Source organism: Hipposideros armiger, unplaced genomic scaffold (assembly GCF_001890085.2).
Source record: "Hipposideros armiger isolate ML-2016 unplaced genomic scaffold, ASM189008v1 scaffold_13, whole genome shotgun sequence".
Taxonomy (NCBI): Eukaryota; Metazoa; Chordata; class Mammalia; order Chiroptera; family Hipposideridae; genus Hipposideros; species Hipposideros armiger.
Genome location: NW_017731363.1, coordinates 4,680,980 through 4,693,954, shown reverse-complemented (window position 1 = coordinate 4,693,954; position 12,975 = coordinate 4,680,980). Strand labels below are relative to the sequence as shown.

The following is a 12,975-nucleotide window of genomic DNA, read 5'->3' as shown; positions in this document are numbered from 1 at the left end:
AATAAGAACTAGCTTTACTATCAATGTCATCAAAGTGTGATCAGACGGATATGTTTCATAATGCAAGATACTTATTTTAATAGGTAACTATGATGTTTTAAAAATTATTACAGTGGATTACGTGCACTTTGTAAAAACAAATTGATGCACAGAAACATGTAAATGAGTCTCTCTTTACACCCCCCCAACCCCCCTTCCCCAAAATACCACTGTTACTTTGGGGTGTGCTCTTCCGTACCATTTCCTGGGCTTACACAGTGTGCTTGTGCACACATACCCTTTCTCTCACTCACCTAGCTGTATTAAGCCCTCCCTCGCGCATTAGTTAAATGTCGAATGAATTCATTTCTTCACTTATAGACATTTGTTGAGTGCGTACCCTGTGCTAGGTTCTGGGCGATCAGGAGTAATATAAAAAAAGTCCATGGTGGAGGTCATGGAGAGAGGGTGTGTGGGTGTTAACAATGTTGGGATCATATTGTACATATCACGTGACTTGATCTCTTATACGGACACCTTTTACACGTCAGTACTCATAGAGCTGCTTGCTCCCTTTAATGGCCGCTTAGTTTCCCATGTGATTTCTGTAGCCTTGCCCTTTCAGTGGACATTCAGGATGTGTCCTGTGTAGATCTCTGAGCATGTATGCATTTGCTATTAGAAACAGTGCTGCCCCAAACATTCTTATACATATAGCTCTGCCTATGTAAAACAAGTCTTTTCTGTCTTTTAAGAGGACTGAGTTTCAAATCCAATACACATAATTTCTTGTTCAGCTGGAGCCCTGCTCTATCATTTGTATGGAGAATTGCCAGTGGACCAAAGACTTGGAAGATGAAAGCAATGCATCAGGCATTGTTTGGTATCACAGATGCTTCGACACAGCAGCAAGACTACAGGGGCCACCATCTTTCCATCCCTAGAACTGCAACAATTTAAAGTGGCATTGGCTTCTTTTCCCTTTTAAGTTGTGAGAAAATACACATAATATAAAATTTACCATCTTAACCCATTTGGCATTGGTTGTTTTTTTTTAAGATTTTTATTGGGGAATTGGGGGATGGGAACAGACAAGTTGCTGTCGTTTTGTTCTTCAGTCTAGTTGTGGAGGACATTGCTTCACTGGCCCAAGTTGGCACCGTCATTGCGCTCTTGGCATTGGTTTTTAAACACACATTGGTGGGTGCCCTGTGTAACACCAGGTTGAGGCTTTAACCCTTTCCCTCCACCCTTCCTGTCCTTCTCCAGTGCCCCTCTGACTGTCTGAAAGTTTGTGTCCACAAAACTGTGACCCACAGACAGAATGTGGAATAGGTACCCATTAGTTCATCCATCCATCCATTTAACAACAATGGATTGAGTGTCTGCTCTAACAGGCACTGACGTAGGTGCTGGGGATCAAAGACAAGTAAGAGAGGGTCATTGACTCCTAAAGGGGGTGCAGATGATACTGTGTATCCGCCACTCCTTCCCTGTCTATATGATTCCTTCCACTGTGTTTTTCAGACTTTGTTTTTTCTTGTCTTCTATTGGGTCATCTGCCTGCTTTTAGGCTCCCTTCCTCATGCCATCCTGCATACCCCTGACACCAGGCACTTCTCACTACATCACTGTCCTCATCACATCTTGTTGTCACTTCTCTGCCCAGGAACCTCCTCTGGTTCCTCATTGCCCGTAAAATGAAGTCCTCATCTTTAGCTTGGCATTGGAAGTCCCCCTGAAATGCACTCCCAGTCTGCCTTCCTGGTCTCGTCTCAGGTTGGTGGAAAAAGAGGGCTGCAGACCACAGCTTATTTAACTTGTGCCTTGGATAAGTTATCCAGCATTCCTGTGCTCATAACCTCATAGGGTTGGTACAAGGACTTGAGGGAAGACACGTAACGTGTCTAGCACAGTTCTTGGCATATAGCAGACACCTAATCGATGTTCATTTCCTTTGCCTCTAACAAGAGTCAGTTGATTTTCCTATGTGACTTCTGACTTCACCCGTCTCTCTCCTCAACTGCCATGGCTCAGAGGCTCTAATAAATGGTTCCCTACTGGTTCTACATTTTTCTCCTATGTTCTGGTGAGACTTGGGAGCAAATGAGGACTGCTGTAACCTCTTTTCAGATGAACCTTGCCTTGAAGTAGCAGGCAAATGGAGTTACTGTTTTCTGCTGTGAAAAGATGTTGATTATACACATCCCTAGGAGAATCAGGCAGGCTCATCTCCAGGGATCAAATTGTGCTGGTCAATTAAATCATGTATATTTCCACTGCAACAGTCCAGCCACAGTCAAGAGGGGTTTGCAAAGTAAGACCCATGAGTTCCTTTCGTTTTTTTCTGGCCTGCCATCAGCCTCTGAAATGTCCTTGTCTTCTTTGAGTTACATTACATTGAAAAAGGACGATGAGTGACAATTGTTCCAGCAAAGGGTATGATGCTGGGTCCACAAGGTCAGTAATTCAGCTTTCTCTTCCTTTGTACCCAGAATCCATCAGACGATTCCCAGAATCCATTGCCCCCAGAATCCAAGTAAAATGGACGATTTTCCTTATTTAGTTAAGTTTGTATTGTTTTTCTATCCTGAATAAGGAACCTGGCCCCTTGCATACTTTGAAGCATCCAACTCAAAACAGCTTCTTCAAGAAGCTGGGATGCTGTTCAGTAACTTGGGGAGTTGTTGCACCCCCAGCAGTTTTTGCTAATAAATCATGGCAGAGACCACTGTCTTTTCCAACCCCCGGGCCCCAGGAACACAGTTCCAGAGCTAGAGACTGCTTAGTGCAACTGCGCCAAAGATCTGTGAAATAAAAATCAGCATGGCAACATTCACCTGGGCTACGTATTAGGGTACTATTGACAAGTAAGTTAGATTTTTCTCCCTTTTGGGAAAAGAAGCTGGATGTGGGAGCTGTATAGCCTGGTCTTGGAAAAGTCCCATTTATTTTTGGACAACGGATCTGTCTAGATGTCTCTCAACCCTGGCTGTATGTTAGAATCACCTGGGGAGCCCTTAAATCCAGATGTCCAGGCTGCACCCCAGACCAGTGACATTAGAGTCTCTGTCTCTCTCTCTCTGTCTCTCTGTCTCTCTCTCTCTGTCTCTCTCTCTCTCTCTCTCTCTCTCTCTCTCTCTCTCTCCACACTCCTTTTGGTTTTTTTCCCTTAAACTATTTGAAAGTAATTTGTAGATGTCAGGACACTTCGTCCCTTAATACTTCGGAAGAAGGACATTCTCCTATATAACTGCAGTACAGCTAACACAGTCAGGAAATGTAATATTAACATAATGCTATTACTTTGTATTAGTCCATATTCAAATTTCCCCAATTCTCTCAATAATGTCCTTTATAACCTTTTTATAAAACCTGTATCCAATTAAGGATTGCAGTATATTTAGTTATTATATCTCTTCACTGTTTTTAAATCTAGAACAGTTCCCTAGCCTTTTAAAAATCTTATGTGATATTGACTTGAAAAAGATATTTTAAAAACCAGGTCAGTCTTTGTAGACTGTCCCTCAGTTTAGATTTGCATGATTGCTTCCCCATGGTGAGATTTAGGTTAAATGTTTTGGGCAGAAACATTCTGTAGGTGATAAGTCTTTCTCAGCATGTCACATAAGGAGGCACCTGATGTCAATTTGTCCCATCCCTGGCGATGTGAGCTTTACAGCTGTGTCTGCCAGCTTTCTCCATTCTAAGGGGACCATTTTCCTTCTGTATAATATATGAACTGTGGGGAGATACTTTGAGACTCTGTAACTATCCTCATCCCCAACGAGCTTTCGTCTACTGGTTTAGCAACCATTGATTCTTGCTAGAATCACTTATTGCTATGATGGTTATAAAATGTTGACTGTCCATGTCTACCATTTTTATATTTATTAGTTGACATTCTTTTGTAAAGAAGGGTGTTCCCTTCTTGTCCCATACCTATCTATCTAATCTTTTTTTAAAGTATAGTTGGCATACAGTCTTACATTGGTTATATTAATTTCAGGTGTACAATATAGTGATTCGACATTTTCATATATTACAATGTGATCATCCCACTAATTCTAGTAATCACCTGTCACTGTGCAAACTTACCATGATATTATTGACTATATTCCCCTTCCCCTTTTCACATAACCCTTCACCCCCTCTCTTCTGGTAGCCATCCCTTTGGTCTTTGTTTCTATGAGTCTGTTTTTGTTTTGTTTGTTTTGTTTTTAGTTTCCCCATATAAGTGAATCCGTATGGTATTTGTCTTTCTCAGTCTGACTTATTTCACTTAGCATAATACCCTCTAGATCTACCATCCATATTGCCACAAATGGCAAGATTTCATTCTTTTTTATTGCTGCCTAATATATGGAACCACAAAAGACCTCAAATAGCCAAAGTAGCCTTGAGAAAGAAGAACAAAGTTGGAGGTACCATGCTCCCTGATCTCAAATTATACTGCAAATCTATACTAATCAAGACAGCATGGTACTGGCACAAAAACAGGCACATAGATCAATGGAACAGAATACAGAGCCCAGAAATAAACCCTTGCTTATATGGTCAACTAATCTATGACAAAGGAGGTAAAAATATATGCTGGAGTAATGACAGTCTCTTCAGCAAATGATGTTGGGAAAACTGGACTACTCTCTTACACCATATACAAAAATAAACTCAAAATGGATTAAAGACTTAAATGTAAAGCCTGAAACCGTAAAACTCCTAGAAGAAAGCATAGGAAGTAAACTATTTGACATCAATCTAAGTAATATCTTTTTGGATATGTCCCCTATCTATCTAATCTTATCTATTCATCTATGTAACTAGCTATCAACCTAGCTACCTAGTGAACATATCAGTATGGGCTCAAAGAAATTTTTTTTTAAAAGATTTTTATTGGGGAATTGGGGGGATGGGAACAGTGCTGGGGAATTGGGGGAAGGGGAACAGACAAGTTGCTGTCGTTTTGTTCTTCAATCTAGTTGTGGAGGGTGTTGCTTCACTGGCCCAAGTTGGCACCATCATTGCACTCTTCTCTGGTGAGGCAGATCAGTCGCCGGCTTCTGGACGGCCGCTCACGGCGGCTGCTGGCCGCTCACGCTGGCTGCTGGCCACACACGGTAGCCCATGGCAATCCACTGCCACAGGGACTGCAGCCTATGCCGTCGCCGGCGACTCAGGGCAGCCCAGCTCCAGGTTGAGCTGTTGTTCAGCATCTTAGCTGTGGAGGGCAGTGTCACTGGCCCTCATATGTGGGATCCGAACCGGGGCCCTCTGGCATCCCAAGCGAGTTCTTAACCATCACGCCACTCGGCCGGCCCTCAAAGAAATTTTTTAATGAATAAATTATAATAAACTCCTCAGTACATGCTGTTACTGTCCCAAATTTGGCCTGTGGAAGCCCCATCAAGCTGATCCCTGTGTCTTTTTCCAATTACCCCTCAAGTGTTTGAGTACTTAATTAATTTTGGCATAACCACTTTGTATTTTCTTTCCCTCAGCCCTGGAAGGAGCCATTTTCCTATGGAGACCTAGTTCCTCAGGGACTGCTATTTAGAAAATTATTGGTGGTTTAATGAAAGCTCCTCAGGTGATTTCAATGTGCAACCAAGACTGAGAACCGCTGATTAGAGTCCTCCAAAGGAAGACCAACTGTTCCTACAAGGACCATTCCCATTGTCACCCATTGTCACCTATAATTAGTGGCTCTGATTCATTGTTCAGGTTTAGAGCTGCAAGGGCAGTGCCACTTGAGTCAGGCGTAAATGCAGGTCCCTGACCCCAACCCCAGAGAGTGCAGTTACATATGTCTGCCCTGCATTTCAGCATTCTGACTTAGGCCATGTCTGGAGAAAATGCCAGAAGTTACCCTGAAAAGTAGGGTCCTCTGATTTTCCTCTTTGATTTTATCAGTGTTTTCTCTTTTGCAAAATGATGTCAGGATACTGCCACATTCCTTGGCATGTGGTGAAGGTCCAATTGATGAATTTAGTGGGTTTCTTAAAAATATGAAATGATTGAAACCCTCGTAGTTATACTCTTGTGTTATGGGAGGTGTGAAAAAAAAACTGTGTGTGTTGAAAGTTTCCAGTTGACCCAAAGACTTTTTTCAACCACTGCACTGTTTGTTGTTATATTTTTGTGGTCATTGAATGAATGACCACAAAAGTAAAGTTTTCACATATGTTACGACTCCTCCCCCCCACTCCCGCAAGAAGCCTCTAAAATATAGATGTGTGTACTGTTTCTGCAGCTGGGTCATGGCACCCTTTTCAGTTTCTGCTATTTGTTTCTTAGAGAATGCAAATATACTACATCTCGTTCCCTTCCTGGTTTCACATTTTAACGATGTACCATGTTAGCCCAGCCAGTCCTTTCTGCAGTCTCAAGACCCATAGACAAGAATTCTTCTTAAGAATGATCAGACATGGGAAGCAGTGTCTCTAGAGATACATCTCCTGACTTGAACTCTTTGGCCCTCCACTTTCTAGCTGTAAGATCTTTGGTAAAATACTCAGTCTCTATATGCTCCCTCACTCTCCTTGTCTGTAAAAGGGCATCAGTGATCTACCTCAGAGGTTCAATATGCATTTGAAGAGCTTAGTAGTCTTTGGCACATAGTAAGTGCTCAATAAATGTTAGCTGTTACTATTTTATTAGAACTGATCATGAATGGAAGGTGGTTATGAGGTCTAGTGAGGAAGTTGAGCGTGTGCCTACCTTGCCATCTCTGTGTGCTTTGTTCCTACATATGAACGCATGTATATTTTGTGGCCATCATACAGTCTGACAATAAAGTAGAGACGTATCAAGTATGCCTTGTGAAGTCTACCTTATTCATACCTTTTTGGTAAGCTGTGTGTGCATATATATTAGCATGTATGTCCATAAAACTTCTTTCAAGTATGTGTAAGGAGTTAAGTGGTCCTGCCTAGAAAACACACAGTGATAAAGAATGGTGGCCATGGCCATGACATGAGGAAGGGAAAACATGTGTGCTCTCCTCTTTCTAGTTATTCTAATACAGATTTATATTGTTGGCCATGATCAGCAAATATATTTGCTTTTTTAGAGAAAACGTTTCTTTTAAGCTTTAGTTTATTCCGCAGAGAAAAAGCTCATTAAAATGTGTTAAAACTTGAGTTCATGTGGACGAAGCTGTGGGAATGAAGGTGACAGCTCAAGCTAAGGGATTCTAGACCATGGCCTTGGGCAAGTCATACATTTTTTTCTCTCCAGTTAACACCAGCTATTTAAAAGAGATGGCATTGCTGTCTACATACTTCTTCGAGGGAAGGTCAAGACCAACTAGTAAACATCAGTGAAGTGCCAGGAGAGGAAAAAAAATGGCAAATGAAGTCCTTAAACTCCCTTAAATTTAAGATAGATGGAGGCAACTGCAATGCAGTGTCTCGTAATGTCAAACATCACCCTTGAAGTGGGTTTTAGGTTGGGTAGAACTGGTAAACACAATTGAAACAGTGATGTGCAGAAACTGAGGCCTGCCAAAGCAGCCGTCTAGGAGTTTGGCGGTTATCCGTGATATGAATGCCCTGGTGAAGACCTAAGGCTATGTTATGCAGTGTTGCAGGAAGCAGTTAAGTGCCGATTGCAAAAAATTGGGGACAGATGTGAGCCGAGTTGGTTCATCCTGCCTTGGAGAGAGAGCTCTGAACTCAGACCAAGGAGATACTGTCACTTACTAGCTTGGTGACCTCGGGTAAGTCACTGAGCCCCAGTTTCCACATTTGCAAAATGGTTGCTCATTCTGGCTCCTTTCTTTTTCTTTTTAACTCATGTGGTGGGCAGGAAGTGATAGGGTGATGCGTATCAGAAATACTTTAGAGAAGTTCAAAAGCTATCCCAGGGCCAGAGGGAATAAGTGTTTCTGCTTGGGGTCACGTCAGGTGACCTTTATCACAGCAACCTGTGGATACCCCCCCCCCCAACCCCCGTATGTTGGCAGTGTGTTTTATAGGACTTTATGCTGCCAATTGAATGACCTTCTTAGAGGCTTTTAAGAAATATTGACTAGCCTGGCAGAGAGAAATTAGTGAGTGTGTCATCCTTCCTGATACCAGACAGGGCTTATAGAAGTCCAATGCAGACATTTGGTTCGAGAGAAATCTGATTATTCTGCTCCAGATTCTGAATCTTTTGGGTTAGTCTTTTCTTGAAAAATATATTACTTTCTCTTTTGCCATTTGTTTAGTGTTGGGTTAGATGCTACTTTTCACAGAGGGTTTTGTGAAGATATGAATTTGCATATAACTGTAAGTTTTGTGACTTCAGCTAACACTAGGTCTTCAGATGTTATTTTTATCCCCCTTTCTCCTCCCTCTCCCCCCACCTCCGAGCCGTTGTTCTCAGTCTAGTTGTGGAGGACGCCACTCACTGGCCCATGTTGGTATTGTGATCATTGCTCTCTACCCAGCTGAGGCAGTTGGTCACCGGCCGGCCACTCACGGCAGCTCTCGGCAGCCCACAGCAGCCCCACTGCAGCTTACGCCGTCGCCGGCCACTCACAGTAGCCCAGCTCCAGTTCAAGCCGTTGTTCACCATCTTAGCGGTAGAGGGCGCAGCATTACTGGCGCATGTGGGAATCAAACAGGCAGCCCTGTTGTTCTGAGCTTGCACTCTTACCAACTGAGCTCTCTGGCCATCCCTTCAGATGTTATTTTTAAGTCACTTAGGTCAGGACTTTGGTGACTTTTGTGATTGTAAGTGTTGGGCTTCAGACATTTGTCATATTTGTTTGTTTTGTGTTCAGATTTGTATCTGCAGTGTTTGCTTTTGACATAACATCTAGCAAATAAAGCTCTTAAAGATTTTTAGTAGAACTTCATTTTAAGGGGTATGTATGGGGGCAAGGGAGTCACAGAGCACAGGTTATGGTTGCCAAAATCGCCAATCACCTAGACTTTCTTAGCTAGAATGAGAACTCTGTATCCTTTTTGATGCATAGTGCTTCATTGGTCTTCCATTGTGTTGGAAGCCATGGAATAGCGGTGGAGTTCTTTGCCCTGGAGTACTGCTCTTCCTGACTCCCCGTCTGAGAAAAGCCAGTTTGGTGGGGCCTCTGTCCCTGCGAGAGCCAGGCCCTCCTTTGGTTGCCCTACTCTGCCTGCTGACAGTGCAGTTACTGCCTAGGAATTGGCCTAAGAGCTCTGCGTTTGTTCTCATCAAGACCAGGCAGCTTGCGATTTTGCACAAAGGGGTGGAGTGTATTCGTGTAGTCGCCAAAGATGTGATTAGACAAGATATTGATTCTGAAGTTCTGTCCGCTTCCCTCTGTTCAACTCTGTTCTTCCTTAGTGAGGTTGAGGCAGAGAAAAATGAACAGAGAGAACTAGGCCACTGGCTTTTGAAAAATATTGATCACTGAGTACCTCAGATGTGGCAGAAACCTTCCCTTCTGTGTGATGTCCTGCTGCGTGGGGGCCTTAATGTGGCCCGTGATCACTCCTGCAGGGATTTGCTTTCTCAGAGAAAAGATTAGAAAAAGGAAAAGAATCCCTGTAGACAGTGTCCAAAAATAACGTAAGCATTTCTAAATGTGTTTCCTTGAAGTTGATGATCCCTTTGGTTTTCTAGGCCATGTGGTAACAGGAAGGAACAATGTTAGGTGGTCAGCCTTGAGCGACAAACTTCTGAGCAATGCGGTCTCAGTTCCTCTCTCCTAGCCACCTCATTCCAGCTTGGGTCTGTCAGTATCCCCACCTCTCCCCGTCACACATATCACATGCATGATTTTTCTCCGTATAATGTATGTCGTTTGTGGTGTCGATAGTTGTGTCTGGATTTGAACCAGCTCTAAGTCAGGGCCTCCCAGTTGGGCCACACTGGGTGAGTGAGATGCTATAACCTTGAGAGTGTTCCGATCAAGCGAAGTGTGGCCCTGGCTTTTATCTTGATTTGCTTGGGTTGGTTCTGTGTAAGCACCCAGGGATCCTGCTAGTGGATCTCCTGGGAACAGAGGGAAGAGGACAGAAGTGGGTTTGTTGAATCCCTGTGGGGGCTTTGACATGGCACCAAGAGCAGGCTGAAATCTAATCAGCCTTAGCTTATCAGGCTTGAGTTCCAGCATGTTGAAAGGGTGATGACTAGTGAGAAAAAGGCCAGGATACTTTCTCTTTTCCTTTGTACATTGGGGAAAATTTTCCTCTGCTTTGCTAGCGTTAGAAGCAGACCATTCTTTTTACTTTACCACATCACATCAGCTTTCATTAAAAATCGACAGCAGCAATACAAAGTCCCATCCATGGAAAACCATTTAAGGCAACACTGTGCTCCAGCGCTTCGGGGTGGGGTTTTGCCTTTTGCACCAACGGATCGGTTTCTCATATCCATGCCTTTCTGACCCAGCAGCTTTTAAAAGACCAAGAAGCATTGCTCTGCTTTCTACTGCCTCTCTCTCAGAGCCCAGGGCTGCAGTGCCTCTAGCCATGTCCCAGAGAGCATATTTGAGACAAGTCAGCTTAATTTGCCTGCATGCCTAGGAAGCCTCTCTTTAAAATGTAATTTTGAGAGAAGAGCTGTATCTAAATATTTTGCTTTTCCCATTCAGGTGAGCGACGGAGGCGCCGGTGCCAGGTGGCATTCAGCTACCTGCCCCAGAATGATGACGAGCTTGAGCTGAAAGTTGGTGACATCATAGAGGTGGTAGGAGAGGTAAGTGTGCCAGGCAGGTGGGTGTGGTGGCCTCTTGTGGGCTGTCAGAACCCACCCATGGCTGGTTGGCCTTGCCATAGTGGATGTTAAAACTCAAAGAGATCTTGGGCATCATCTGGTTGAGTTTCTTCTTACAGGAAATGGGTTCCCAGAGAGGAATGCCACCAAGTCTGTTGGGGGCAGATGTGGGGCCATTTAAAACCATTGTCTTTCTGACACAGTGTACTAGGTCCTTCTGAAATTCCAGTCCAATGCCATAGCTGTTCTCCTTTGCTTCAATTACTAGTAGACTCTGGGTACCCAGAGTGCCCTTGATCCAATGCTGGAGGATGGATTCAGTATTCATCATGAGGGACACTGGATTCAGAGGGGAGGAAAATAAGTGACATTTATAGAAGACCTAACATGTGGCAGGTGTGACAAGGCCCTTTATGCATTGGTCCATTGACCTGTCACAACCACTTTATTCTGTAGATGAGGAAAGAGACTGAAGGTTGAAGCCAGGTCCACCTGGCTGGAGATGTACTTTCCACTGCATCACATTCCCTGTTCCTACTCGGAGCCAGCCCTGCTGGTGAAATGTCCCAGCAGACACTAGCGTGGGCTTCTCAGGCCCCACTCTCTTGGGCCTGGGAGATCCTGGGCTTTGGACTTAGAATCTGATCATTCATTCTGATTCAACACATGTATCTGTATATAGAAATATAGTTTTCTGATTGCTTTGGTTTCCTGAATACCGTTCGACCTTACAGAAACCCATGACTTATAAAAAAGGAAGCTGGAAGTCAAGGAGGAGATGAAGTGAACGATGATGTAGATGAAGTGGCAGACCGATGCTAGTAGCCAGATTTTCTGATTCTCATACAAACAAAGTGAGCAGGCATCAAAACTTTATTTAACTGATTAATGAAGGGATCTGTAAAATGGTAAGGGTGACTTAAAGGGAATTGTGAAAGAGCAAAATATTTATAATGACTGAAAGAGAAATACAGTAATACCTTAGTTTGCGAGCATAATTCGTTCTGGAAACAAACTACTAGTATTGCAAGACATCGCTCATTTACCACATTAAAATGTATTAGAAATGTTTGCTTGTCTTGCGGAACACTTGTAAACCACGTTACTCGCAATCCAAGGTTTTACTGTACTTGATTAAGATTGTTAAGTTAGATGCTAAACTATGTAGTGTCGTACTGGGCAATAAAGCTGTAACCTCTGAGGTGATCTTTTCTAGGGGATAAATCACTTACATCGCTGAGGGTCAAAATTTATTTTCATTGCTATCTGACAAGAATCATCTGCATCGCCTTCTACCAGTTAACATCCGTACTAACAGAGTTGTAGACTAACCTCATAAATAGTAAATAGCATGTCAAACAAAGATACGTGTACCGAGAAAATTAGTTAATAGGGTTCCCAGTGTGGCACTGGGAAGACATGCAGTAACCCCTTTTGCCTATTTCCCAGTTTTGGATAATAATAATAATTTGTATTAATTTGTAATTCGTTCATCATTTTTTCCCCCCTGGTGCCAAGCAGGACACATAGGAGACATTTCTTGAAAGTTGGACGAGTGAAAAATGAATGGGCAACAGAGTAGAACATTTATGCCAATGGCAGAAGGACAAATTTCTTTTTTTTAGTTATTTTTTTCCAATTATAGTTGACATTCAATATTATTTTATATTAGTTTCAGATGTACAACATAGTGATTAGACATTTATATAACTTATGAAGTGATCCCCCTGATTAATCTAGAACCCACCTGACACCAAGCATAATTATTACCATATTATTGACTATATTCCCTATGCTGTACTTTACATCCCTGTGACGATTTTGTAAGTACAGAAGGACAAATTTGCTAAGACTGAAACCATGGAAGAAATTCCAGAGGGAAAAATAATGTGTGGCTAATTAAAAAAAGAGTTAAGTTTCTGGTATGATTCAATGTGCATTTAGCTAAACAAAGAGAAGAACAAACAGGAAAAAATTTGCAATACATATGGCAAAAAGTTATTCTATATGTAACATATGAAAATATATTAGGAACCTACTGTAACAATAATAAATGATAGATAAATCTGCCGTAAACATATATCCCACAAGGGAAAATAAAAATCCTAACTATGAGAAAATATCCTGCCCTGCTATTAATTAAGAAAATACAAATTAAGACAATAATGAGTACCTGCTTTTGAAAACCCTAAGAAAATATTTAGTGGTAAGAGTGTTGGCATGGCTTAGAAGACGTGGTGACTTTTTATATTTTTATGACCCTAATATGGAGCTATTTAGCAAGGTATGTCAAGAGCTATAAAAATCTGA

General features: G+C 42.5%; 1 protein-coding gene across 5 annotated transcripts in view; it reads left to right on the top strand.

The window, feature by feature from the left end:
• SH3KBP1 (SH3 domain containing kinase binding protein 1) overlaps positions 1-12,975 on the top strand; it is a 353,239-nt gene that overhangs the window by 166,629 nt on the left and 173,635 nt on the right. For all 5 annotated transcript variants that reach the window (XM_019667291.1, XM_019667284.1, XM_019667278.1 and 2 more), the window contains one exon: positions 10,544-10,647. In XM_019667291.1, the coding sequence (XP_019522836.1) occupies positions 10,544-10,647 (104 nt within the window). The remainder of the gene's footprint in view (positions 1-10,543; positions 10,648-12,975) is intronic.